The 24,092-nt window shown below is 58.8% G+C and overlaps 2 protein-coding genes and 1 long non-coding RNA gene across 6 annotated transcripts in view; 2 read left to right on the top strand and 1 right to left on the bottom strand.

The window, feature by feature from the left end:
• Positions 1-6,671, top strand: part of ZBTB32 (zinc finger and BTB domain containing 32) — a 9,516-nt gene extending 2,845 nt beyond the window's left edge. Inside the window, exons 1-6 of one of the 2 annotated variants that reach the window (XM_017504093.2) lie at positions 3,042-3,129; positions 4,193-5,162; positions 5,406-5,479; positions 5,591-5,659; positions 5,785-5,949; positions 6,123-6,671. In XM_017504093.2, the coding sequence (XP_017359582.1) occupies positions 4,291-5,162; positions 5,406-5,479; positions 5,591-5,659; positions 5,785-5,949; positions 6,123-6,397 (1,455 nt within the window). In that variant the 5' untranslated portion in view covers positions 3,042-3,129; positions 4,193-4,290 and the 3' untranslated portion in view covers positions 6,398-6,671. Of the gene's footprint in view, positions 1-3,041; positions 3,130-4,192; positions 5,163-5,405; positions 5,480-5,590; positions 5,660-5,784; positions 5,950-6,122 lie in introns of those variants that run through there. The other variant, XM_017504094.2, reaches the window with a different exon arrangement.
• On the bottom strand, positions 2,672-7,530 carry LOC108286349. The gene is made up of 2 exons (XR_001817902.2): positions 6,832-7,530; positions 2,672-3,428 (listed from the first exon to the last, which is right to left on the bottom strand). It is a non-coding gene; the product is annotated as an uncharacterized LOC108286349 (long non-coding RNA).
• Positions 7,531-7,631: 101 nt separating this feature from the next.
• Positions 7,632-24,092, top strand: part of KMT2B (lysine methyltransferase 2B) — a 21,315-nt gene continuing 4,854 nt past the window's right edge. The window contains exons 1-30 of one of the 3 annotated variants that reach the window (XM_037729845.1): positions 7,632-8,009; positions 9,087-9,159; positions 9,466-11,426; positions 11,940-12,080; positions 12,183-12,333; positions 12,588-12,867; positions 13,039-13,094; positions 13,314-13,589; positions 14,193-14,287; positions 14,547-14,645; positions 14,776-14,889; positions 15,035-15,181; positions 15,279-15,374; positions 15,786-15,903; positions 16,668-16,781; positions 16,949-17,133; positions 17,209-17,298; positions 17,392-17,496; positions 17,609-17,682; positions 18,287-18,402; positions 18,500-18,591; positions 18,673-18,810; positions 19,476-19,634; positions 19,866-19,986; positions 20,062-20,140; positions 20,231-20,391; positions 21,374-21,601; positions 21,681-22,974; positions 23,063-23,152; positions 23,229-23,338. In XM_037729845.1, coding sequence (XP_037585773.1) covers positions 7,647-8,009; positions 9,087-9,159; positions 9,466-11,426; positions 11,940-12,080; positions 12,183-12,333; positions 12,588-12,867; positions 13,039-13,094; positions 13,314-13,589; positions 14,193-14,287; positions 14,547-14,645; positions 14,776-14,889; positions 15,035-15,181; positions 15,279-15,374; positions 15,786-15,903; positions 16,668-16,781; positions 16,949-17,133; positions 17,209-17,298; positions 17,392-17,496; positions 17,609-17,682; positions 18,287-18,402; positions 18,500-18,591; positions 18,673-18,810; positions 19,476-19,634; positions 19,866-19,986; positions 20,062-20,140; positions 20,231-20,391; positions 21,374-21,601; positions 21,681-22,974; positions 23,063-23,152; positions 23,229-23,338 — 7,126 coding nt within the window. In that variant the 5' untranslated portion in view covers positions 7,632-7,646. Of the gene's footprint in view, positions 8,010-9,086; positions 9,160-9,399; positions 11,427-11,939; positions 12,081-12,182; positions 12,334-12,587; positions 12,868-13,038; positions 13,095-13,313; positions 13,590-14,192; positions 14,288-14,546; positions 14,646-14,775; positions 14,890-15,034; positions 15,182-15,278; positions 15,375-15,785; positions 15,904-16,667; positions 16,782-16,948; positions 17,134-17,208; positions 17,299-17,391; positions 17,497-17,608; positions 17,683-18,286; positions 18,403-18,499; positions 18,592-18,672; positions 18,811-19,475; positions 19,635-19,865; positions 19,987-20,061; positions 20,141-20,230; positions 20,392-21,373; positions 21,602-21,680; positions 22,975-23,062; positions 23,153-23,228; positions 23,339-24,092 lie in introns of all 3 variants that reach the window. The other 2 variants (XM_037729844.1, XM_017504090.2) reach the window with 2 other exon arrangements.

The raw sequence follows: 24,092 nt of genomic DNA, 5'->3' as shown, positions 1-24,092 counted from the left end.
AAAAAAAAAAAAAAAAAGTAATGAATATTAAAAAGGACTGAGAGGCAGATATCATATATTCTTTTCTCACACACTGCCCTTCCTATCATGCCCTACCTAATCTCTTCCCACTCTACCCTCTGGTAGGACACAGGCTTGTGTCCACATAACCCGTTGTTTCCTTGCTCTTCCCAGAGCGACAACTGCAGATGATTCCTACCAAGTCAGCCCAGGAAGAGAAAAGTGGGGAAGGCTTTTGAGTCTAGGGAGGGGGAGAATTTTTAAAAACAGCATCAGGGCTGGGCACAGTGGCTCATGGCTGTAATCCCAGCACTTCGGGAGGCTGAGGCAGGAGAATCACTTAAATCCAGGAGGCAGAGATTCAGTGAGCTGAGATCACGCCACTGCATTCCAGCCTTTGTGACAGAGTGAGACTCCATCTCAAAAAAATGAAAAATAAAGAACAGCAACAACATGCTAGGAGAGGTGGCTCATGCCTGTAATCCCAGCAGTGGATCATCTGAGGCTAGGAGTTCGAGACCAGCCTGGCCAACATGGTAAAACCCCATCTCTACTAAAAATACAATAATTAGCCGGGTGTGATGGTGTGTGCCTATAATTCCAGCTACTTGGGAGGCTGCGACACAAGAATCACTTGAACCCAGAGGCAGAGGTTGCAGTGAGCTAAGATGGTGACACTGTACTCCAGCTTGGGTGACAGAACATGATTCTGCTTCATAAAGCAAACAAAACAATGACAACATCAGAACAGCACCAGCAGTGTCCCTACTCTTCCAAGTCAAAGTGCTGTCTGCTTCTGCCATCTGTGCAGGATGGCTTGGGTTACACTGTCAAGAACGAAGGGAGAGGGTAGAGAAGGGCTGAGTGTCATCAGCATAGGGGCTGCAGTGCAGAAGGCCCTGGAGATAACTCTAAGGAGGTCATCTCTAAGGGGATATCCTTAGGTGTGGTTCCCCATTATTGAGGCTTTTGTTTACTGAAAGGGGAGTCCCCTTTCCCCTCCCCGCTTTAAGGTTCCCCGAAAGCCCACTGATGCTCTCTGGGTACTACATTTGGCTTACACAGGATGCTGCCTTTTGAGCAATCTCCAACTCTCTCGATCAAAGAGCAAACCAGTGGGGGAGCTGAGTCACAGGCGCATGACATGGGGCTGGGAAGCCAGGAGGCCAAACTCAGATGGGTGACAATGTAATTGTCCAAACCCTTATACCCTTCCTCTATCCTAGGGGCTGGTCCCTCAGGGCTTTCCACACTTCTTCCTTGTCTTGAGGGACTCTATTTCTGTGTTGGAGGAAGGGTGTTTCCCTCTGTGCGTACATATCAGAGGGATTGATGCTTTGTGTCTTTTATATGGGTGTCTAACTAAAGTCCCTGGGTGTGGTGGTGTGAGGAATTAGAAAGCTTAGAAATGGAAAATACTTAACGTTCAGAGTAGCAGATGAACACGGCTCTCACATTTGCATTTTCCCTTTCATTCTGACTCATCTTCCCCTCTCACCACCCTGTTGCCCCTCCACCAGCCTCACCCATTGACACACCCTGTCTGATCTAGGAAGGGTTAATACCCGCCCACACCCATGCTAGAATAAGAGGGAAGGTGTGGTGGGCCTGGAGAGTGGGAGGTTGCTCTCAACATTTGGGGGTCCTGGAGCCAAAGGGAGAAATGGGAGTCAGAGACAATATTTGGGTCTAGGAGGGGACCAGGACCGTTAGATCCTCCTCCCTTAAGAGAAGCCTATGGGGAACCAGAGCAGCCCACCAGTGCCTGACTTGTTTATCTTCCATCATTTGCTGCGTGTATGATATGCCAGGCACATATCATCAGTGCTTTATCTGCTGGACACGGTGGCTCATGCCTGTAATCCCAACGCTTTGGGAGGCCAAGGCAGGAGGATCATTTGAGCTGAAGAGTTCAAGAGCAGCCTGGGTAACATAGTGAGACCCCTGTCTCTACCAAAAATTAAAAATTAGCTAGGCATGGTGGCTCAAACCTGTAGTCCCAGCTACTCAGGAGGCGGAGGTGGGAGGATCATGTGAGCCCAGGAAGCCAAGGCTGCAGTGGGCCGTGATCCTACCACTGGGCAACAGATTAAGACCCCATCTCAAAATAAATGTGTCATCAACATTTGCTGGATAAATGAAAATTCTGCTATAGCATCGGGGATAACAGAATAATGACAAACAGAAAAAGAAACTTGAGCCTCTCAGACCTCATCCCTTCCCTAGATATTAAAGAGTGCTAAAGTGTGAAAAGAGGGGAAACCTCCGGGGACCTTGACCCCTTGGGCAGGAAGTGAAAGAAACCCAAGTCCTGATTTCAGAGAAATGACATTTGTCATCTGCCCAAGAAAAGGAGGTTTTCACTTCGAAGACCACCACAGGTCCTTCCTGGGGTTGCCCCTTTCAGAGCTTGATGGGAGGATCTGAGTCACTCACACACGCAGCCCCCTAGGTGACAGGGGTCATTCCGAACCAGCAAGTGAGGCTTCCCCGTACCAAGTCAGGGAGAGGGTGGAGGCCACCTTCTGGCTCCTCCACCCTATTCTTGGGATCCAAATGTTTCAGTCCTTTTTCCTTCTGGGGTAGCAGAAACAGCTGTGCGCTCTACTGTCATCTCTAAGAAACCACTACACCACTGAATGTTACTGTGTGCTTACAAACCATGCTTATATTCGTCATGTCACTTCATCTTCACCCCCACCTCCAAATGAGGTAAGCAGAGATTATCCCTAGTTCATGCATGGTGTTACTGAGGCCCAGAGAAGTGACCTGCCCAATATGACTCAACTAGTAAATGGCAGAGATGAAATTCAAAGGCAGGTCTGATGATTCCAAGGTCCTTGCTGCCACAGTTGCACTTCTTTGACTCTAGGAGTTCACAAACGAAGTGAGGAGACAGGAGGCTAGAGGTAGAATGCGTGCATTCTGGAAGCAGAGGGGGTGGTCTCTCCTGCAGGCAGAAGGCAGAGGCAGGGTTAGAAAACCCCACCCCCTCGGGGGGATGTTGGCAGACTGATACTTGGGACATCCAATGGAGGCCTGTGAGGTCAGGGGCGGGGCTAGCTCCAGGGGGGCCCCAGGAGCCCCAACAGCAGTTCAGAGCATGCGGTGTCCTGGAGCAAGTAAGCGGTGAGTGATGGCTTCTCCCCACCTGAGGCTTTCTTCCCATCACAACTCTCTTTCTGTCCCCTCCCTGACAACCTGGAGCCCTCTCCCTGCGGTGTCCAAATGTAGCCCTCCCTCCCACAAGGGACCCTGCTCAGGGAGTCTGCCCCTAGGACTCTGCCTGCTGGGTGCTAAGACATTTGGGTTCTGATTCTCTTGGTATCTGGGTTCCCAGCTCTCTTCTTAAAAGCCAATGCGGTGGCTTTGATGTGTGAGAAACTCCTGCCTTGTTGGGTGTGGTCTTCCTATTCTTCACTTTTTGTCTAATGAAAACAAATTAAACCATCTCCTTATCCAAATCTTGAGCGGAAACAGCCTCCCTATCTCCAGGTCCCACATCCCTTCCTCCCATTTCCCCAGGGGTCCATTCTCTAAAACCTCTCTCCATCATTGGAGGGTCCTCTCCTGTGGCTTCTGCACCTGTTTTCCTCATTCTCTGGATGGGAATGTCTGGTTCCTTCCCTGAGGATGTGTTCTAGAAGCTTCAGCTTCAGGGTGATGATAGCCAGATGCCTTAGCGCCTTTGCTCCTGCAGCCAGGTTCCCTATCATTCTGCTCTCTCTGCCTTTCCGGTGCGATGGGCTTGTGGGGGAGGACCCACTAGCTCTCTAAGCTCTCCTGTGACACTGTGTCATGCCCCATCCCTTAGTGCCAGGGTTGGCTGGGTTTTGTGGTAATCCTCTTCTCTGGAATGAGGAAAGCCTGGCTTGCACAGAGTTGTTTCCCTGCGGAGGGGGTTGGAGAAGCAGAAGTGGCAGTATCTGCTATCTTTTACGTCAGAGACTGCTAACTGGCAGACGTCCCGTATGCCTGTCTTAAACCCACTACTAGATATTTCTGTTAACTGCCTGGACCTTGCTCTGTAAGTCCTGAATTTGGTCTAATTTCCATTCTCTCGCCACCATGCCTACCCATTATGATTCTGGATAAGCTCCAATCCTCTCTTGGGTTACTCGATTTGCTCACTCAGGACAGAGGGCTCTGATCTAGGACCACCAACTCACACTCTCTCCCCTCACATCCACAGGCTTGAGATGAGATGTTCCTCCCTCCCCTTTCAACCATGGACCTCACACTGTGGCCTTTCTCTTAGAGCCTCTGAGACTGGTTCCCAAGCAAGGCACAATGCCCCTGCCCCCCATAAGACTGCCCAGCCCCTATGGCTCTGATCGGCTGGTACAGCTAGCAGCCAGGCTCCGGCCAGCACTATGTGATACCCTGATCACTGTAGGGAGCCAGGAGTTCCCCGCCCACAGTCTGGTGCTAGCAGGTGTCAGCCAGCAGCTGGGCCGCAGGGGCCAGTGGGCTCTGGGAGAAGGCATCGGCACTTCCACCTTTGCCCAGCTCCTGCACTTTGTGTATGGGGAGAGTGTAGAGCTGCGGCCTGAGGAGCTAGGACCCCTTGAGGAGGCAGCCAGGGCCTTGGGGGTACAGTCCCTGGAAGAGGCATGCCGAAGGGCTCGAGGAGACAGGGCTAAAGAGCCAGATCCAGGCCTGAAGAAACACCAGGAGGAGCCAGAGAAACCCTCACGGAATCCTGAGAGAGAACTGGGGGACCAGAAGCAGAAACCAGAGAAGGCTTCTCGAACTGGTGGGAGAGAACAGATGTTGCACAAGCAGATGCCACCAAGAGGCAGCCCCGAGAAGGCAGGAACAATGCAGGAGGCTCAGGGGGAGCAGACTAGGTCAAAGGAGAACCACCTCCAAGCCCCTGTTGGCCACAGGGGAGCAGATGGGAAGCAAGGAGTGCTCATGTGGGTGAGGGAGAATCCAGGGGGCTCCGAGGAAAGTCTATGGGAGCTCCCTGGCCCCTTTCCCCTAGCAGACTTCCCCCAAACCAGCATCACCCCCAGGCCACGGTGGGCTGAGGCCCCTTGGCTGGTGGAGGGCCAGCCTGCCCTGTGGAGCATCCTGCTGGTGCCGCCTAGATATGGCACTCCCTTCTCCCACATCGCCCCCACCACTGGAGCCTGGCAGGAGGTCTGGCAGGACCACAGGTGAGTGGAGGGCCTAGTGCTCTCTCTCCAGGCTGGGAGGGTGTGGCCCAGGAGGGGCAGCCCAGGTGGGTGGAAGGGCACCTGATCACTTCTGCACGGTTCCTGAGCTGGGGATGGGACAAGCTACTACCACAGGGCATGCCAAAGCCCAGCCCCTGGGAGGTCTTGGGACACCCCCTCTTCAGCAAGGGGTCAGGTTCCCAGGTTTAGCCAAGGCTGTAACTCTTCCCCACCCCATCCCAGGATCCCACTGTCCCTAAATGCCCCCAAAGGGCTCTGGAGCCAGAACCAGTTGGCCTCTTCCAGCCCCACCCCAGGTAAGCCCCGAGCTGTCCTGCATACACCTGCAACATGGTCTCTTCTCTGGGGTGGGGCCCAGGAGTCCAGCCTGAGCAGGGCCCCCATCTACCTCCCTGTGTTCCCTCTAGGTTCCCTCCCCCAGGGCCCCACACAGCTCAGCCCTGGGGAGATGGAAGAGTCTGATCAGGGGCACACAGGTGAGTCGGGCAGGGGAACTCGTGCTTCTGCCCCACTGTAGCCCTTGATTTCTTGCCTGAATGGTACAGTTGAGTTGGCGCTGGGGCCCTGGCCCTGCCCTCCTTTGCCTTCTCTGTCCCCACAGGTGTACTTGCAACCTGTAGAGGTCATGAGGGCAAGGCAGGCTGCCCACCTCGCCCACACCTTCCCCCGGCCCCTCCTGCTCGATCTCGGCCCTATGCGTGCTCTGTCTGTGGAAAGAGGTTTTCACTCAAGCATCAGATGGAGACGCACTACCGAGTCCACACAGGTATGGGCGCCCTGCCCTGTGTGAACTGTCGGCTTTCTTTCCAACTCCGCTCCGGAGTCTCCCTCTGCGTGCCCAGTTCCAGCGCAGTCCCCTCTCCCCGTGGCCCCATGTACCCCCTAACTTGGCCAGCTTTTGCCCCCTTCTTCCTTCACCGGCCTCCTCTTCTCCCCTAGGAGAGAAGCCCTTCTCCTGTAGCCTTTGTCCTCAGCGCTCCCGGGACTTCTCGGCCATGACGAAGCACCTGCGGACGCACGGGGCTGCTCCGTACCGCTGCCCCCTGTGCGGGGCCGGCTGTCCCAGCCTGGCCTCCATGCAAGCGCACATGCGCGGCCACTCGCCCAACCAACTCCCGCCCGGATGGACCATCCGCTCCACCTTCCTCTACTCCTCCACGAGACCGTCCCGGCCCTCGACCTCTCTCTGTTGTCCCCCTTCCTCCACCACCTAGCGGGGTGTCGGTAGCGTCTTAGCCAAGAGTCCAATTAAAGAACGAAAAGCCGGCCGGCTCGGCTTCTGACCTGGCACCGCTGCTACAGCGGCCTAGCAAATTCCGCCCCAAAAAGGGCGCCGAGTGCCCTCTCCCGGACGATCGCGGGTCGCAGAAGCCCAGGCCAGCGAGCCCTACAGAGTGAGGGCACTGAAGTGTGCAGGAGCGAAGCTTAACAGTAGGAGGATTGTCGATCACATCAGCATAATAAAGAGTTTCCTGTGTTCTCCCTTCAGGACTAGAAAGCCGAGTTTAGTCTGTGCACACCTCCGCCCACGCCCCTTGTCCTGTAGCGGCCCCTGGTGGTCCAACGGAGTAGACACTTCCTCCATCCCCAAGGCGCCCCGTTCTCCCCGGGAGGCAGCCGGCCGCGAGGGCTCGGTGTCCGGGTACACCTCGCGGCAGGTCCTGAGCTGGTGGGGGTTGTGCGACCGCAAGTCACTCGCCCCTTCCACTGCAATCCACGGCGTGAGGAGTCTGATCTGGGCGCGCTCGGCCCAGGGTGGGAGAGGAACGCGTGCTCCGACCTTGCTCTCAGGCACCCGCTTACTCTCCTGGAGCACACTGACCCCGAGACCGCGGCCTCTCAGGCGTCTTCCCTCTACGCCGTGCCGAACCGCCGGGGTGTCGCGCCTGGAACCGAGACTAACTGCTTTCCACCGCTCCTTCTCCAGCCCACGCCTCCAGCAGCTGCGAACTGCATTTCCCAGGGCCTCGGGATACCAGGGCCCGAGCCCGCGGCACCCTGGGAGTGGTAGTCCATGCGGGCCGCCGGCCTAGCCAAGAACAATGGGAGGAGCCTGCGGCGAGGACCACACCTCCCGGAGGCCCGGCAACCCGCTTTCCGGGTCCTGGCCGGGAACCTCCGCAGTCCCTGCTCTCGCGCCCTGGCTGCCGGAGGAAGAAGTGAGGCGTCCGGACTACATTTCCCGGAGGCCCCCGCGGCTCGCCCCTCTGCGGCCGCGACGCGGGGTCTGCGCTCCCCAGGCGCGGTCCGAGGGTGCTGGCCGGCCGCGGACTCCCGCTCCCGTGGTGCCCCGCGCGTGGCCGGCCCGGCCCCCGGCCCCCGGTCCCCGGTGGCCCAGCGGCGGCGCTGGTTGTTGTCGTGCGCCGCGGCCGCCCAGCCCCGCCCCCGCTCTCTCCCCTCCCCCCGCCCCTGCGCACGGGCCGCCCCTCCCCCCGCCTCCCCGGCCCCTCTCACGGTGCCAAGATGGCGGCGGCGGCGGGCGGCGGCAGTTGCCCCGGGCCTGGCTCCGCGCGGGGCCGTTTCCCAGGCCGGCCGCGGGGCGCCTGCGGGGGCGGGGGCCGTGGCGGACGGGGCAACGGAGCCGAAAGAGTGCGGGTAGCTCTGCGGCGCGGCGGTGGCGCGACGGGGCCGGGCGGAGCCGAGCCCGGGGAGGACACGGCCCTGCTCCGTTTGCTGGGGCTCCGCCGGGGCCTGCGCCGGCTCCGCCGCCTGTGGGCCGGCCCGCGGGTCCAGCGGGGCCGGGGCCGGGGTAGGGGCCGGGGCTGGGGCTCGAGCCGGGGCTGCTTGCTGGAAGAGGAGAGCAGTGACGGGGAATCCGACGAGGAGGTGAGGCGGTCGGAGGCGTCCCCGGCGCCGGGTGGGGCGGAGGCCGGGGCTACCAGGGGTCTGGGTTGCCCTGGGGGCGGCGTGGGCAGGCCGGGTTCTCAGGGTTCCTTTGGAGAGACGAGGCACGGACGGAGGGAGGCTGCATGTAGCTTCCGGGGAAAAGGGCCTCTGGAAGTGGGTAGAGAAGCCCCGGCTGCAGCCGGCCACTCGCGCCCGATGCCGGTCCTGTTGAAGTGTCTTGGGCCGATGCTTTTCGGCAGCTGGCAAAGCTAGGGCAGTGGAGGTTTGGGCGAGGAGGCAGTGGGTAATGCATCTCCAGCCAGTGGTGGTTGACAGCGGCAGCGTGGCCTTGGCGAACGCACTGGAGCTGTCTGGGCTCTTACCTGTGGGCCGGCCCGCCGGGCCTGGCAACCTCCTGGTTTCTCCAGGGCCCACTTCCTCTTGGCATCTCAGGTGGAGTGGTGGAGGGCATCCTCTTCGGGCTCAGGTTGAACAGGAGTGGGATGAAGGCTGGGACTGGAACTGGGCACTCTGGCAGGTCAGAGCTCAGCTTAGGATGTCTCCCCAGCCTTTTAGAACAGGCAGGAAGGTGGGGGTTGCGTTACCCAGCACGGTTAATAACCACCTGAGGGCTGGCAGTGGAGCCTGTGCAGAAGGCATCCGATGCTCTCCCTGCCCCTCTACTTGCGGACCCCTGTTCCCAGTTTAATTCAGAAAGAAGTCGTGCCCCGAAAGGGTGTCTGTGGAGGTCCTGCTTTGGCCTGAGTTGGAATCTGAGTTAGGGGCCTGCTGCTTTCGAGAGGAGACCGTGTCTTCTCTCCTGGGCCAGTGAACCACGGCTTTGGCTGTGCTGGTGTGGTCTGGCACTGGGGATGGGGTTGGAAATACCTGGCGCCTGCAGCCCTAGGGAGAGACCCTGTCTTTTACTCCCCTTGACCTTTGAGCCTTTTTCAATCTTTTAAAATAAGAATGGGTATGCTAAGTGGGAACTGGGGGTATTCCTCGATACCTGAGGTGGACCAGGGGCTTTGGCACTGACTGCTGTTTCTCCCCTCCACCCCTGGACCCCTAAATCAGGAGTTTCAGGGTTTTCATTCAGATGAAGATGTGGCCCCCAGTTCCCTGCGCTCTGCGCTCCGATCCCAGCGAGGTGAGTGACGGGGGAACTCCACCTCTGTAGCGTCACAGGAATTTATCCTCACCCTTCATGTCAGCTCTTCCCTGTTCAGCTAGTCTCTGTCAGTTGCCGAGTGTGTTTTGTGTTCAGAGTCCAAGCTAGGCTGGGCAGTGGGGGAAACACACAAGCAAGACAGTCCCTGCTCTCCTGGAGCGCCTTCCTTGGTCTGCAGGGCCGGCTTGATCCATCTCCCCACACCTATTCTCCTTTTAGGTCGAGCGCCCCGAGGTCGGGGTCGCAAGCATAAGACGACCCCCCTTCCTCCTCCTCGCCTAGCAGATGTGGCTCCTACCCCCCCAAAGACCCCTGCCCGGAAACGGGGTGAGGAAGGCACAGAACGGATGGTACAGGCACTGACTGAACTTCTCCGGCGGGCCCAGGCACCCCCAGCACCCCGGAGCCGGACGTGTGAGCCCTCCACCCCCCGCCGGTCTCGGGGACGGCCCCCAGGACGGTCAGCAGGTCCCTGCAGGAGGAAGCAACAAGCAGTAATGTTGGCGGAAGCAGCTGTGACAATCCCCAAACCTGAGCCCCCACCTCCTGTGGTTCCAGTGAAACACCAAACTGGCAGCTGGAAGTGCAAGGAGGGGCCTGGCCCAGGACCTGGGACCCCCAAGCGTGGAGGACAGTCAGGCCGCGGAGGCCGTGGAGGCAGGGGCCGAGGCCGAGGTGGGCTCCCCTTTGTGATCAAGTTTGTTTCAAGGGCCAAAAGAGTGAAGATGGGACAATTGTCTTTGGGACTCGAATCGGGTCAGGGTCAAGGTCAACATGAGGAAAGTTGGCAGGATGCCCCCCAAAGAAGAGTTGGATCTGGACAGGGAGGGAGCCCTTGCTGGAAAAAGCAGGAGCAGAAACCAGATGATGAGGAAGAGGAGAAGAAAGAAGAGGAAAAAGACAAGGAGGGAAAAGAGAAGGAAGAAAGAGCTGTAGCTGGGGAGATGATGCCAGCCATGGACAAGGAAGAGGCAAAGCTGCCACCGCCGCCTCCGACTCCTCCAGCCCCTTCACCTCCTCCACCCCTCCCACCCCCCTTGATATCTCCTCTACCCCCACCCCCACCCTGCCCTCTACCACCACCCCCAGTGTCTCCACCACCCCTGCCATCCCCTCCACAGCCTCCTCCCCAAGAGGAGCAGGAAGAATCCCCACCTCCTGTGGTCCCAGCTACCTGCTCCAGGAAGAGGGGCCGGCCTCCTCTGACTCCTAGCCAGCGGGCGGAGCGGGAAGCTGCTCGCGCAGGGCCAGAGGGCACCTCTCCTCCCACCCCAACCCCCAGCACCGCCACGGGAGGCCCTCCAGAGGACAGTCCCACCGTGGCCCCCAAAAGCACCACCTTCCTGAAGAATATCCGGCAGTTTATTATGCCTGTGGTGAGTGCCCGCTCCTCCCGTGTCATCAAGACACCCCGGCGATTTATGGATGAAGACCCCCCCAAACCCCCAAAGGTGGAGGTCTCACCTGTCTTGCGACCTCCCATCGCCACCTCCCCACTTGCTCCCCAGGAACCAGCACCAGCCCCCTCTCCACCACGTGCCCCAACTCCTCCATCTACCCCAGTCCCTCTCCCTGAGAAGAGACGGTCCATCCTAAGGGAACCCACATTTCGCTGGACCTCACTGACCCGGGAGCTGCCCCCTCCTCCCCCAGCCCCCCCACCTGCCCCGGTCCCTTCCCCACCCCCTGTTCCTGCCACCACCTCCCGGAGGCCCCTACTCCTTCGGGCCCCTCAGTTTACCCCAAGCGAAGCCCACCTGAAGATCTACGAATCGGTGCTTACTCCTCCTCCTCTTGGGGCTCCTGAAGCCCCTGAGCCAGAGCCTCCTCCCGCTGATGACTCTCCAGCTGAGCCTGAGCCTCGGGCAGTGGGCCGAACCAACCACCTCAGCCTGCCTCGATTCGCCCCTGTGGTCACCACTCCTGTTAAGCCCGAGGTGTCCCCTCATGGGGCCCCAGCTCTGAGCAACGGGCCACAACCTCAGGCTCAGCTACTGCAGCCCCTGCAGGCCTTGCAAACCCAGCTCCTGCCCCAGGCACTACCGCCACTGCAGTCACAGCCACAGTTGCAGCCACCACCGTCACCACAGCAGATGCCTCCCTTGGAAAAAGCTCGCATTTCTGGCCTGGGTTCCTTGCCGCTGTCTGGGGTAGAGGAGAAAATGTTCAGCCTCCTCAAGAGAGCCAAAGTGCAGCTATTCAAGATTGACCAGCAGCAGCAGCAGAAAGTGGCAGCTTCCATGCCGGTGAGTATGGTGCCTGGGCCCAGCTGCACACCCATTCATCCAGCATCCATTGTCTGCAGCCCCCTAATCTCCCACCTCCCTGGACACTTTCCAGCATTGTGGGGAACCCTCAGAACCAGCTTTTCCCTGATCCCCCACCTTCCTGTGTTCCTCCCCAGCCCCAATCCTTCCCTGTGCTAGTTCCCTATCCCTGTCTTCTTTTTTTTTTTTTTGAGATGGAATCTCGCTCTGTTGTCCAGGCTAGAATGCAGTGGTGTGATCTTGGCTCACTGCAACCTTCGCCTCCTGGGGTTCAAGCGATTCTCCGGCCTCAGTAGTTGGGACTATAGGCGCCTGCCACCGCACTCGGCTGATTTTTGTATTTTTAGGAGAGATGGGGTTTCTCCATATTAGCAAGGCTGATCTCGAACTTCTGACCTTGTGATCTGCCCACCTTGGCCTCCCAAAGTGCTAGGATTACAGGCATGAGCCACCACGCCCTGCCCCCTGTCCCTATCTTTCTTCACAATCTAGCCCCTGACCCTGTTCATTCCCTGCCAGCTGAGCCCTGGAGGGCAGATGGAGGAGGTGGTCGGGGCTGTCAAGCAGATCTCTGACAGAGGCCCCATCCGGTCAGAAGATGAGTCGGTGGAAGCTAAGAGAGAGCGGCCCTCGGTATGCATCGGGACGAGGGCTCTGAGGAAGGCTAGCAGGAGGAGCGGGGCTGTGGGAGCAAAAGCAGCAGCCACCCACACACATTCCCGATGTCTCTCCCAGGGTCCCGAGTCCCCTGTGCAAGGTCCCCGAATTAAACATGTCTGCCGTCATGCTGCTGTGGCCCTGGGTCAGGCCCGGGCCATGGTGCCTGAAGATGTCCCTCGCCTCAGTGCCCTCCCTCTGCGGGATCGGCAGGACCTCGCCACAGAGGGTAGGTGGGGAGACTGGACAGCCATGTCAGGTTTGGGGATGACTCTACACTTGGGTGACATGCACCAAGAGCCTAGGAGAGAGGGAGCCAAGTCAGGTGCTGGGGGTTAGGTGGCAAGTGGGCTGGAGCACTAGGTCCTACAGCAGCTTCGTTTGGGAGCACTAGAAACTTGTTGCTGTGAGAAAGCAGGGAAGTGAGGTAGAAGGCCTGGTGGCTTTATGGCTGCATGCCTTTTTCCTTGTCTGTTGTGATAGATACATCATCGGCGTCTGAGACTGAGAGTGTCCCGTCACGGTCCCAGCGGGGAAAGGTGGAGGCAGCAGGCCCTGGGGGAGACTCAGAGCCCACAGGATCTGCAGGGACCCTGGCTCACACACCCCGGCGCTCGCTGCCCTCCCATCACGGCAAGAAGATGCGGATGGCTCGGTGTGGACACTGTCGGGGTTGCCTACGTGTGCAGGACTGTGGGTCCTGTGTCAACTGCCTAGACAAGCCCAAGTTTGGGGGCCCCAACACCAAGAAGCAGTGCTGTGTGTGAGTAACTGGGCGTGGCTTCGTTCCCCTGCTTGTTGGTCCTCTAGGCTTCCTGCCTCGCTCCTCTTCTGCCTGGCCAGAGCAGTGGGGTTGGCATCCTTGTGGAGAGCTTCCTCTCTTCCCCCAGACCACCAGTCCCCTACCCTGGTGACGTGCTGCTCCCCTCCCCAGATACCGGAAGTGTGACAAAATAGAGGCTCGGAAGATGGAACGACTGGCTAAAAAAGGTGACGAGCTTTAAGGAGCATTTCTTCTCAAAACCGTGTGCTGTGGAGGGAGCTGTGTTTCTTTGCCCTCCTCCCTTGCAGCTCACCTTCTTTGTCTTTTCCGTCATGTGCTTTCACAGCTCCCGCGTTCATTCCCTGCCCTGCTTCTTTCTGGCTTCTCTCCCAGTGTCCCATGTCCCTGGCTGCGCTCAAATCCTACTAAGTCCCCTGTTCCCGCAGGCCGGACGATAGTGAAGACGCTGTTGCCCTGGGATTCCGATGAATCTCCTGAGGCCTCCCCTGGTCCTCCAGGCCCACGCCGGGGGGCGGGAGCTGGGGGGCCCCGGGAGGAGGTGGTGGCCCCCCCAGGGCCCGAGGAGCAGGACTCCCTCCTGCAGCGCAAGTCAGCCCGGCGCTGCGTCAAACAGCGACCCTCCTATGATATCTTCGAGGACTCGGATGACTCGGAGCCCGGGGGCCCCCCTGCTCCTCGTCGTCGGACACCCCGAGAAAATGGTGCGAACTACTCAACGTTCTCTGTTGATCGTTTATCTAGTCCTATGTCTTTTGGGTGGAAGGGACAAGGCACCCAGACCCAGGGCTGTGTCAGTCTGATAGAGAAGGTGGCTGAGGGCAGAGGAGGAGGCAGTTTTCAGGTGGACATACAGAACTGGTCTATGAGGTTCTCAGTGAGCCTAATGAGTGAGACTTGAAGAGTCATCCTAGGTCTGGTGTGGTGGCTCACATTTGTAATCCTAGCACTTTTGGGAGGCCAAAGTGGGAGGATCACTTGAGCCCAGGAATTCAAGACCAGCCTAGACAACATAGTGGAACCCCATCTCTATAAAAGCAAAAGTTAGTGGTATGTGGTGGCATGCATCTGTGGTCTCAGTTACTCAGGAGGCTGAGGCAGGAGGATCATCTGAGTCTGGGAGTTCAAGGCTGCTGTGGGCTGTGGGTCACACCACTGCATTCCAGTCTTGTCTCAAACAAGAAAAAGAGTCATTCTGGCAGGTCTTGGTTAGTTAAAGAAGGCCCGGGGAATCCAGGTAACATTTGGGGTTGTAGAAGAGGGGTGTGGAAGGGGAGGGACCTCACTGCACATTGTGTCCTGCCTAGAGCTGCCACTGCCAGAACCTGAGGAGCAGAGCCGGCCCCGCAAACCCACCCTGCAGCCTGTGTTGCAGCTCAAGGCCCGAAGGCGCATGGACAAGGTCAGCACGGCCCGCTCCGAGAGCCCCTTCCCTCCAGGAGCTACCTGGCAAGTCAGAGTGACAGGCACACCTGAGTGTCATGGTGTGTCCACACAAGAGGACAGGCCCTGAGGGATGAGGCAGGCCTTGCCTGTCTGGAAAGCAAAGTGGGGTCTGGATCAGGGTCTGGGTCCAGTAGGCTGGGGGAAGGGCGGTGAAGAGAAGAGTCTGCATCGTGGCCAGGCTGGCAGCTCTGAACTCCCCCACCCTTCCTCCCTAGGATGCTTTGGCTCCTGGCCCCTTTGCTTCTTTTCCCAATGGCTGGGCTGGAAAGCAAAAGTCTCCTGATGGTGTGCACCGTGTCCGTGTGGATTTTAAGGTATAGCATTGAGTGGGGCGGGTTGCTGGGCCTCTGGTTGGAAGAACCTCATTGACTGTGCCCAAGAAGCCAGGTGGGTCTGACTTGTGTGTCTGGCTGCCCTCTGATCCTGCGTCCTCTCTTCCCCCAGGAGGATTGTGATTTAGAGAACGTGTGGCTAATGGGGGGCCTGAGTGTGCTCACCTCCGTGCCAGGGGGCCCCCCGATGGTGTGCTTGCTGTGTGCCAGCAAAGGACTGCACGAGGTTAGATTTCCTTGTTTCTTCACAGACCCCCAGATCTCTGTTGGCCATCATGGCCTGATTCCATGGGCCTTCTCGGCTGGGTCTCATTCCCTGGCCCTCACACCTCATGTTATACTTATGATTCACTCCCCCTCCCCGTCCCCAGCTGGTGTTCTGCCAAGTCTGCTGTGACCCTTTCCACCCATTTTGCCTGGAGGAGGCCGAGCGGCCTCTGCCCCAGCATCACGACACCTGGTGCTGCCGTCGATGCAAGTTCTGCCATGTCTGTGGACGCAAAGGCCGCGGATCCAAGGTTTGGGCCCAGGGGCCAGCTGGGATGGGTGGAGGCCTGAAGGTGAGGGCATCTCTGTGCCAGCAGGTTTCACTATCTCTGTCTTTACATCCAACAGCACCTCCTGGAGTGTGAGCGCTGCCGCCATGCTTACCACCCGGCCTGCCTGGGGCCCAGCTACCCAACCCGGGCCACACGCAAACGGCGCCACTGGGTGAGAGATGAGGTCCACCCCCTTCCCTCGGCTCTAATATCACCACTGCCCCCAAACTTGTTCTGGGCTGGGGCTCTCAGGAAGAGAGGGCGTTTGGGGATCCTCCTGAGAATTTGGTAACATTTTCTCTTCAATAATTTCACGTAGGTCAGATTTATATTCAGAATTTGTGTGGAGTAGTTTTAGGAGCTTATGAATCTCATGTTGCCTGGGCTCAGAATCCCCTGCTGTAGTCCAGTATCCACTCTTACACTCCTCCCGTTGCGCTTCCATGTCTGTTCTGTGTGTCTCTTCTCTTACTTGTCCTTCCTTGTTTGCTTCCTGCATATCCCCACCTCCTCCTTGCCCATCTCCCACTCATTGCTCCAGCCCAGTGTCTGGCTTTCCCCTAACATTGCCCTGTTCCCCCAGATCTGTTCAGCCTGTGTGCGCTGTAAGAGCTGTGGGGCGACTCCAGGCAAGAACTGGGACGTCGAGTGGTCTGGAGATTACAGCCTCTGCCCCAGGTGCACCCAGCTCTACGAGAAAGGTGAGGACCTGGCAGGGGAACTGGACAGTGGGGGCCATGGGGAAATGGCCAGGCTCCTCGACAGGCCTTAGCATAGACCCTCTTTTCTCATGGCTTTCCACCTTCTAGCTATGGGACTGTCTGTTCAGTTCAGGGAACTCTTCCACAGAAGTCCATCCAGGATGCAAAACAGGGACGCATAGCCTCTCTGAGGGTGGTGGGAGTGGAAGGCTTGGGACCTACCATCTTAATGTCTAAGGTACTTCCTGGAATCTCATATCTCCACCAAGGGGTTTGGAAGAATTCAGGCAGCACATTAGCAAGGCCTTGTGTTCTGCCAAGTTTGAAGAGGCCTCATCGTAGGGCTGAGCACAGTGGCTCATGCCTGTAATCCTAGCACTTTGGAAGGCCGAGGCAGGTGGATCACCTGAGGTCAGGAATTCAAGATCAGCCAACATGGTGAAACCCCATCTGTAGTAAAAATACAAAAAATTTACCGGGCATGGTGGCGTGTACCTGCAGTCCCAGCTACTCAGGAGGCTGAGGCAGGAGAATCTCCTGAACCCAGGAGGCAGAAGTTGCAGTGAGCCAAGATCTTGCCACTGTAAGACTCTGTCTCAAAAAAAAAAAGAGGCCTTACCTTCAAGTAGCTTTTAGGGACTGGTAGAGACCCAAGACGGGATCATAATGGATGCAGCTAAGGTACGGCTAATCCTGAATAGAGCCACTCAGGGTAGGTGGGAACCCCAGCACCTCTGACTCGTCCTTGTCTTCCCTTCCTCCAGGAAACTACTGCCCGATCTGCACACGCTGCTATGAAGACAACGACTACGAGAGCAAGATGATGCAGTGCGCACAGTGCGACCACTGGGTGCATGCCAAGTGCGAGGGGCTCTCAGGTGAGTCAGCAGAGCACCTGGGCTGCAGCCTCAAGCCTGTGGGGCGCCCTTGCCCCACCACAGGCCCTAAGAGGACAGGTGGGCTAAGGGTCCTGCTGGCCTAGGGGCTGCTGGAAGCCCTCACATCGTCTGAAACCACTTTCCCCTTTCCCACTTGGCTATCCTAGATGAAGACTACGAGATCCTTTCAGGACTGCCAGACTCGGTGCTGTATACCTGCGGACCATGTGCTGGGGCGGTGCAGCCCCGCTGGCGAGAGGCCCTGAGCGGGGCCCTCCAGGGGGGCCTGCGCCAGGTGCTTCAGGGCCTGCTGAGCTCCAAGGTGGCAGGCCCACTGCTGCTGTGCACCCAGGTCTGGAGGGCCCGGGAGGCAGGATAGGGCGGGGCCAGGTCCAGCCCCAGCCCTGCTGACTTCCCCGCTTTGCAGTGTGGGCCAGATGGGAAGCAGCTGCACCCAGGACCCTGCGGCCTGCAAGCTGTAAGTCAGCGCTTCGAGGATGGCCACTACAAGTCTGTGGTGAGTGGGACACTGGGAGGAACAGGTGGGTGCCAGGAGGAGAGGGCTGGGGTTGCACAGAGGGGGCTCAGCCCCTGACAAACCCCCTTACAGCACAGCTTTATGGAGGACATGGTGGGCATTCTCATGAGGCACTCGGAGGAGGGAGAGACCCCAGAACGCCGGGCTGGAGGCCAGATGAAGGGACTCCTGCTGAAGGTGGGCTCTTCCGCGGACACCCATAGGGTGTGGAAGTGGGCCCTTCAGACCCTGCTTCTGCCAGTTCTCCTGGGGAAGCTGGCTCTTCTCATCCTGTTAATCTACTCCCTAGCTGCTAGAATCTGCGTTCGGCTGGTTCGACGCCCACGACCCCAAGTACTGGCGACGGAGTACCCGGCTGCCAAAGTGAGCAAGGCTGGCTGGCTAGCAGGAGGGGGGCCAGGGAGTGAGGGCGAGGCCAGGGCATTCAGGGGCCATGCGGGCTGAGAAGATATGAGCAGAGGTAGGGTCTGGAGTGGAGCTGAGGGGAGGGTGGTGGAACCCGGGCGAGATTCCCTGGTGGTTCTGGACTAGCAGAGCTTTGTTTCTGCTTTGCACAGGGCAGTGTTGGGGACAAAGCAGTGAGCAAGTCAGATTGGGCTCTGCTTAAAGAGCTCATTGTGGACCAGGCAGGCACTGAAGACCCAGATGGTCAGAGCAGTGATGGAGAATACCAGGGGGTAGTGGGGGCCCGGAGAGGGCACCTGCTGGAGCCAAGGCGTCAGGGAAGGCTTCCTGAAAGAGGTGACATTGGAGCAGAGCTGAGGAGGAGGAGTATTCCAGGCACGAGGAGCAGTGTTTCATATGTCCAAGGTGGCACAAGAAGGCCTGGCTTATTTGGCAGACTGAGAGAAATTCCACGTGGAGAGAGAGCAGTGGGTGTCATGGCGAGTTCAGGCTGGTTTGTGGGCGGGTGCCCATCCAGCCGCCCTTGTTGGGCACGTCAGCTGCTAACCCTGCCTGTCCACAGCGGAGTCCTTCCCAATGCGGTGTTGCCCCCATCCCTGGACCATGTCTATGCGCAGTGGAGACAACAGGAACCAGAGACCCCAGAGTCAGGACAGCCTCCTGGGGATCCCTCAGCAGGTACTGGGAAGTTGAGGGCCGGAACCCAAGACCCCTGCATTGGTGGCCAGGCTCTGGGATCCTGACTCTTAGACCTCCCTTCCCACTTCCTCTCCAGCATTCCAGGGCAAGGATCCTGCTGCCTTCTCACACCTAGAAGACCCCCGTCAGTGTGCACTCTGCCTCAAATATGGGGATGCTGACTCCAAGGTGAGGGCTGCTCTGTGACGCACCAGGTTGTGGGGCCTGGTCCCTGGACCTTCCCATCATGCCACTCCCCTTCTGCCCCAGGAAGCAGGGCGGCTCCTGTACATCGGTCAGAACGAGTGGACACACGTCAACTGTGCCATCTGGTCGGCAGAAGTCTTTGAGGAGAATGACGGCTCCCTCAAGAATGTGCATGCTGCTGTGGCCCGAGGGAGGCAGATGGTAAGGGCACGGGCCCAGAGAGGTGGGCAGCCCTCCAGCTCTCCGGGAGGCCTCCACCAGTGCAGACAGTTCTTCACATTCCCTACCTGGCATCCTTTTGCTGCCAGGCTGAGGTCTCTTGATTGCTCTGGGATGTTGGTGCTGATGGCAGCTTTTTCCTATGTAGGCCCTCTGGCCATAATCTGGGCCTGAAGCATGGGAGTCTAAAAGTGAGAAGCGTGCCCGTTGATTAAACCTGGGCTGCATGCTTTCTATGCTAAGTGGCATTGAGCCTCTCACTACATCCCCATGAGGTTAGAATTCCCCGCTCCTCAGAGTGGCGCCTGGGCCAGGTACAGAGAAGCCTTAAGCACTCTTAGGAGTTGGGGTGGTAGAGATTCTCTCTGTGGAGGTAGCTGTGAGGATGAGTGTAACATAATCTCCGCCTAAGAACAGTACGACAAAGATGGTCAGTGTCATTAGCAAGCAATAGCTGTTGTCATTCTTGCTTCAAAGAATCAGAGTTTTATGTGCACCTGGGCCTGGATGTGGTTGGGGAGAGGCTGCACCTGGTGATAGCCTTTGCCATGCCAGGTGCCAGGCTAGACAGACCCAGGCAGACTCAATGACAGTGGTGCCTGGCACCTGGCCCTGGCTTCTCCCCTGAGCCGCCCTCCCCTATGCAGCGCTGTGAGCTCTGCCTGAAGCCTGGCGCCACGGTGGGCTGCTGCCTGTCCTCCTGCCTCAGCAACTTCCACTTCATGTGTGCCCGGGCCAGCTACTGCATCTTCCAAGACGACAAGAAAGTCTTTTGCCAGAAGCACACTGACCTCTTAGATGGCAAGGTGGGTCAGAACTTCGGGGCACACAGCTCCTTCCTGTTCTTTCTTCCTGTTCACTCAGGGACCCCTGTGGCCCCAGGCCTGGCCCTGTCCCCTCTCAGTGTCTCCTAGTCTGTTTTCCCAGAGGCCTTTAGGCCAAGCCCCTAACTGCTCAGATCTCACTTATAGATTTATCCTGGGCATCCCCCTTCCCCAACCAATCCAGCCGCCCCACTTTATCACCCGCTCTCCCAGGAGATTGTGAACCCTGATGGTTTTGATGTTCTGCGCCGAGTCTATGTGGACTTTGAGGGCATCAACTTCAAGCGGAAGTTCTTGACGGGGCTTGAACCCGACGCCATCAATGTGCTTATTGGTAAGCTGCTTGCTGTCCGCCCTGTCTTCCTACCCTGGCCTGCCTGCCTCTCCTGACCTCCACTTTGCATCACAGGCTCCATCCGCATTGACTCCCTGGGTACTCTATCTGATCTCTCGGACTGCGAGGGACGGCTCTTCCCCATTGGCTACCAGTGAGCAGTTGGGATGTTTGGTGGGGCCAGGGGGCTCCACAGCTGGATTCCATTTCCTAAGCATCTTAACCCTCTTATCCCACACTCCAGGTGTTCCCGCCTGTACTGGAGTACGGTTGATGCTCGGAGGCGCTGCTGGTATCGGTGCCGAATTCTGGAGTATCGGCCATGGGGGCCGAGGGAAGAGCCGGCTCACCTGGAGGCCGCAGAGGAGAACCAGACCATTGTGCACAGCCCCGCCCCTTCCTCAGGTGTGGCCTTGGCTCTGTCTTCTTCCTGAATGCCGCTCTCCCTAAAGAAACCCACAGATACCTGTTCCCCGCTCCCCTTTGGAAAGTCTAGGAGCCTTGTTCTTGCTTCAGTTACTGTAATGTATCAGCAACTCGCTTACTGCTGTGCCTTACATGCCAGGGGCTTTGCCTGGCTTTTCATGATAAGTGAGGAGGGGAGAGTGGCTTTTGGACGACCGCAGGGAGTAGAACGCTACAGCTCCCTAACTTGGGGCTCTGTTCTCACGTAATGCCCCTGAGCGTTGCCATACTGCACCTCAAGGGGACAGTGGCTGAACACGGTAACATGGTGGGGAGCTGGATTTGGAACTGGATCTGCTCAGCTCCCAAACTGGCCACCTTAGAGCCACACTGGCAGTGGGATGTAGCTGAGAGCTGGATGGCACAGGGCAAAGAATGGGCTTGGAGATGAGGGAGAGGTGGTTGTGGCAGAGCAGGAGGCAGAAGAGATTTGGATGGTAGGAAGGGCTTTATTCCAGGTTGGAGCAAGACAGGAAGTGAACAGAGGAGGTGGGTATACCCATCCCGGCTGGAAACCAGGGAGTGTTGGGAGGAGGAGGGAGATCAGTTTGCAGAGATTGGGTGGAGCCAGGTAATGGAAAGCCTCCAGGCCGGGGCGGGGCGGGGGCGTCTGATGTGGCAGGGATGCGCCAGGCAGGTAAGAAAGTGGTAGGACTGGCCATGCTGGAGAGAGGGCCGTGGTGTGCAAAGCCTGCAGCAGAGGCAGAGAGAAGATAGCAAAGGACAAGGGTCTTGGCCCAGTTGTGTGCAGGTTTTGCTAACTCCACAGTGGGCTTGGCCTAGGCTGTCACTGGAAACTGGGGCCTGTTGTGACTGGGTCAGGGTCCGGGGCCTGGGAGGCACTGTGGCTCAGGAGGAGGGCATGTGGGCAAGCTTTGGCACAGAGTCCCTGCCACCCCAATGCCGTTTCTTGCCTCTTCAGAGCCCCCAGGTGGTGAGGACCCCCCGCCGGACACAGATGTTCTTGTCCTTGGAGCTCCTGAGCACCACTCGCCCGTTCAGAACCTGGACCCCCCACTGCGGCCAGATTCAGGCAGTGCTCCTCCGTTAGCCCCCCGCTCCTTCTCGGGGGCTCGAATCAAAGTGCCCAACTACTCGCCATCCCGGAGGCCCTTGGGGGGTGTCTCCTTTGGCCCCCTGCCCTCCCCTGGTGAGCACTGGGCATGTGGGGGTGGGGGGTGGAGCCAGGGAGGTAGGAGCTGCTGGTGATACTGACTCTGCCCCCACAGGAAGTCCATCTTCACTGACCCACCACATCCCCACAGTGGGAGACCCGGACTTCCCAGCTCCCCCCAGACGCTCCCGTCGTCCCAGTCCTTTGGCTCCCAGGCCGCCTCCATCCCGGCGGGCCTCCCCTCCTCTCAAAACCTCCCCTCAGCTCAGGGTGCCCCCTCCTACCTCAGTCGTCACGGCCCTCACACCTACCTCAGGGGAGCTGGCTCCCCCTGTCCCAGCCCCATCTCCACCACCCCCTGAAGACCTGGGCCCAGACTTCGAGGACATGGAGGTGGTATCAGGACTGAGTGCTGCTGACTTGGACTTCGCGGCCAGCCTGCTGGGGACGGAGCCCTTCCAGGAAGAGATTGTAGCTGCTGGGGCCATGGGGAGCAGCCATGGGGTCCCAGGGGACAGCTCTGAAGAGGAGGCCAGTCCTACCTCCCGATATATCCACTTCCCTGTGACTGTGGTGTCTGGCCCTGGTCTAGCCCCTGGCGCCCCACCTGGAGTCCCCCGAATTGAACAGCTGGACGGCGTGGATGATGGCACTGACAGTGAGGCCGAGGCAGTACAGCAGCCTCGGGGCCAGGGCACTCCTCCTTCGGGGCCAGGAGTAGGCCGGGCAGGGGTCCTCGGGGCTGCAGGGGACAGAGCCCGGCCTCCTGAGGACCTGCCTTCAGAAATTGTGGATTTTGTATTGAAGAACCTAGGGGGGCCTGGTGAGGGAGGTGCTGGCCCCAGAGAGGAGTCACTCCCACCAGCGCCTCCCCTGGCTAATGGCAGCCAGCCCCCCCAGGGCCTGCCTGCCAGCCCAGCTGATCCCACTCGCACATTTGCTTGGCTCCCAGGGGCCCCAGGGGTCCGGGTGTTAAGCCTTGGCCCTGCCCCTGAGCCCCCCAAACCCGCCACATCCAAAATAATCCTTGTCAACAAGCTGGGGCAAGTATTTGTGAAAATGACCGGGGAGGGTGAACCTGTCCCACCCCCAGTGAAGCAGCCACCCTTGCCCCCCACCATTCCCCCAACAGCCCCCACCTCCTGGACTCTGCCCCCAGGCCCCCTGCTCGGCGTGCTGCCCGTGGTCGGGGTGGTCCGCCCTGCCCCGCCCCCACCACCCCCTCCCCTGACGCTGGTGCTGAGCAGTGGGCCTGCCAGCCCGCCCCGCCAGGCCATCCGCGTCAAGAGGGTGTCCACCTTCTCCGGCCGATCCCCACCAGCACCTCCTCCATACAAAGCCCCCCGGCTGGATGAAGATGGAGAGGCCTCAGAGGACAACCCCCAGGTTCCGGGACTTGGCAGCGGCGGGTGAGTGTGGGTGCTGAGGCTGACAGAGCAGGCCAGGGGACGGATGGGTGGGAGACGCAGCTTATCCTTCTCGGGCTCGCCCTCCCAGGTTTAGCCGCGTGAGGATGAAAACCCCCACAGTGCGTGGGGTCCTTGACCTGGATCGGCCTGGGGAGCCCGCTGGGGAAGAAAGCCCTGGGTGAGTGGCCAGGCCCCTTTCCCTGGAGGGTCTGGGACCTCTGTCCTTCCCCTTCCTGACAGGTCTCTTCTCGTAGGCTCCTCCAGGAACGGTCCCCTTTGCTGCCACTTTCGGAAGGTGGTCCTCCCCAGGTCCCTGATGGTCCTCCAGACCTGCTGCTTGAGTCCCAGTGGCACCACTATTCAGGTAGGGCCTGCCTTGCCTTCTCTCTCACTGCTTGCCTGTGTTTGGCTCAGCTGGGTGACTCATAGATGCAGAATCAGTCCTCTTTGAAAACCAGTATATACTCCTGGGGGCCAAGCCTGAGGCTCGGTGCTAGAGTTAGAGATGACCTTGGGGAGCCTCTGGCCTTCTGGGAGAAACAGACATGGAAATGACATTTTAGTTCTGTGTGGGATCCTCTTAAGAGGCTTTGTCCAGCATGGCCAAGAGCTCAGGGGAGGGCCTTAGAGCCTAGCATGCCAGGGGCTGAGAGCTTCCGAGAGTAGCCAGTGGTGAAGTTCTAGGATCATTCAGAGGATGCAGCCCATCTAGCACCCAGTAGAGGGCCAGGGACAGTGGGAAGATCAGAAGAGTGGTGTCCCAGAGGCCCGGGGAAGGGAGTCGCCACAGTCCCAGCTGCCACAGAGACTGCCAGGCCTGTGGAGTCTAGGGTTCGTGTCCGGTGAGAGCTGGTGGCACGGGGTGGGGTGTAATGGCGGAGTCCAGAATGGAGACCATGGTTGAGGAAGGCAAAACAGCCCAGGCACCTGGCCAGAGTTCAGCTAAAAATCGGGAGGGGGAGTTGGGCCAGCAGCGTGGAGGTGCTTAGTGTGAGGGCCAAGACAGCAGAGCCATGGATTGCGGGGAAGGGCTGGCTGGAATGGAAAAGGTGGGAGGAGGCCTGGTGGCTGGTTTTTGGTTTTTTTTTTTTTTTTGAGACGGAGTTTCGCTCTTGTTA

This window comes from Cebus imitator, unplaced genomic scaffold (assembly GCF_001604975.1).
Source record: "Cebus imitator isolate Cc_AM_T3 unplaced genomic scaffold, Cebus_imitator-1.0 Scaffold318, whole genome shotgun sequence".
NCBI lineage: Eukaryota > Metazoa > Chordata > Mammalia > Primates > Cebidae > Cebus > Cebus imitator.
The sequence above is the reverse complement of the archived record's forward strand: the minus strand, read 5'-3'. Positions and strand labels throughout refer to the sequence as shown.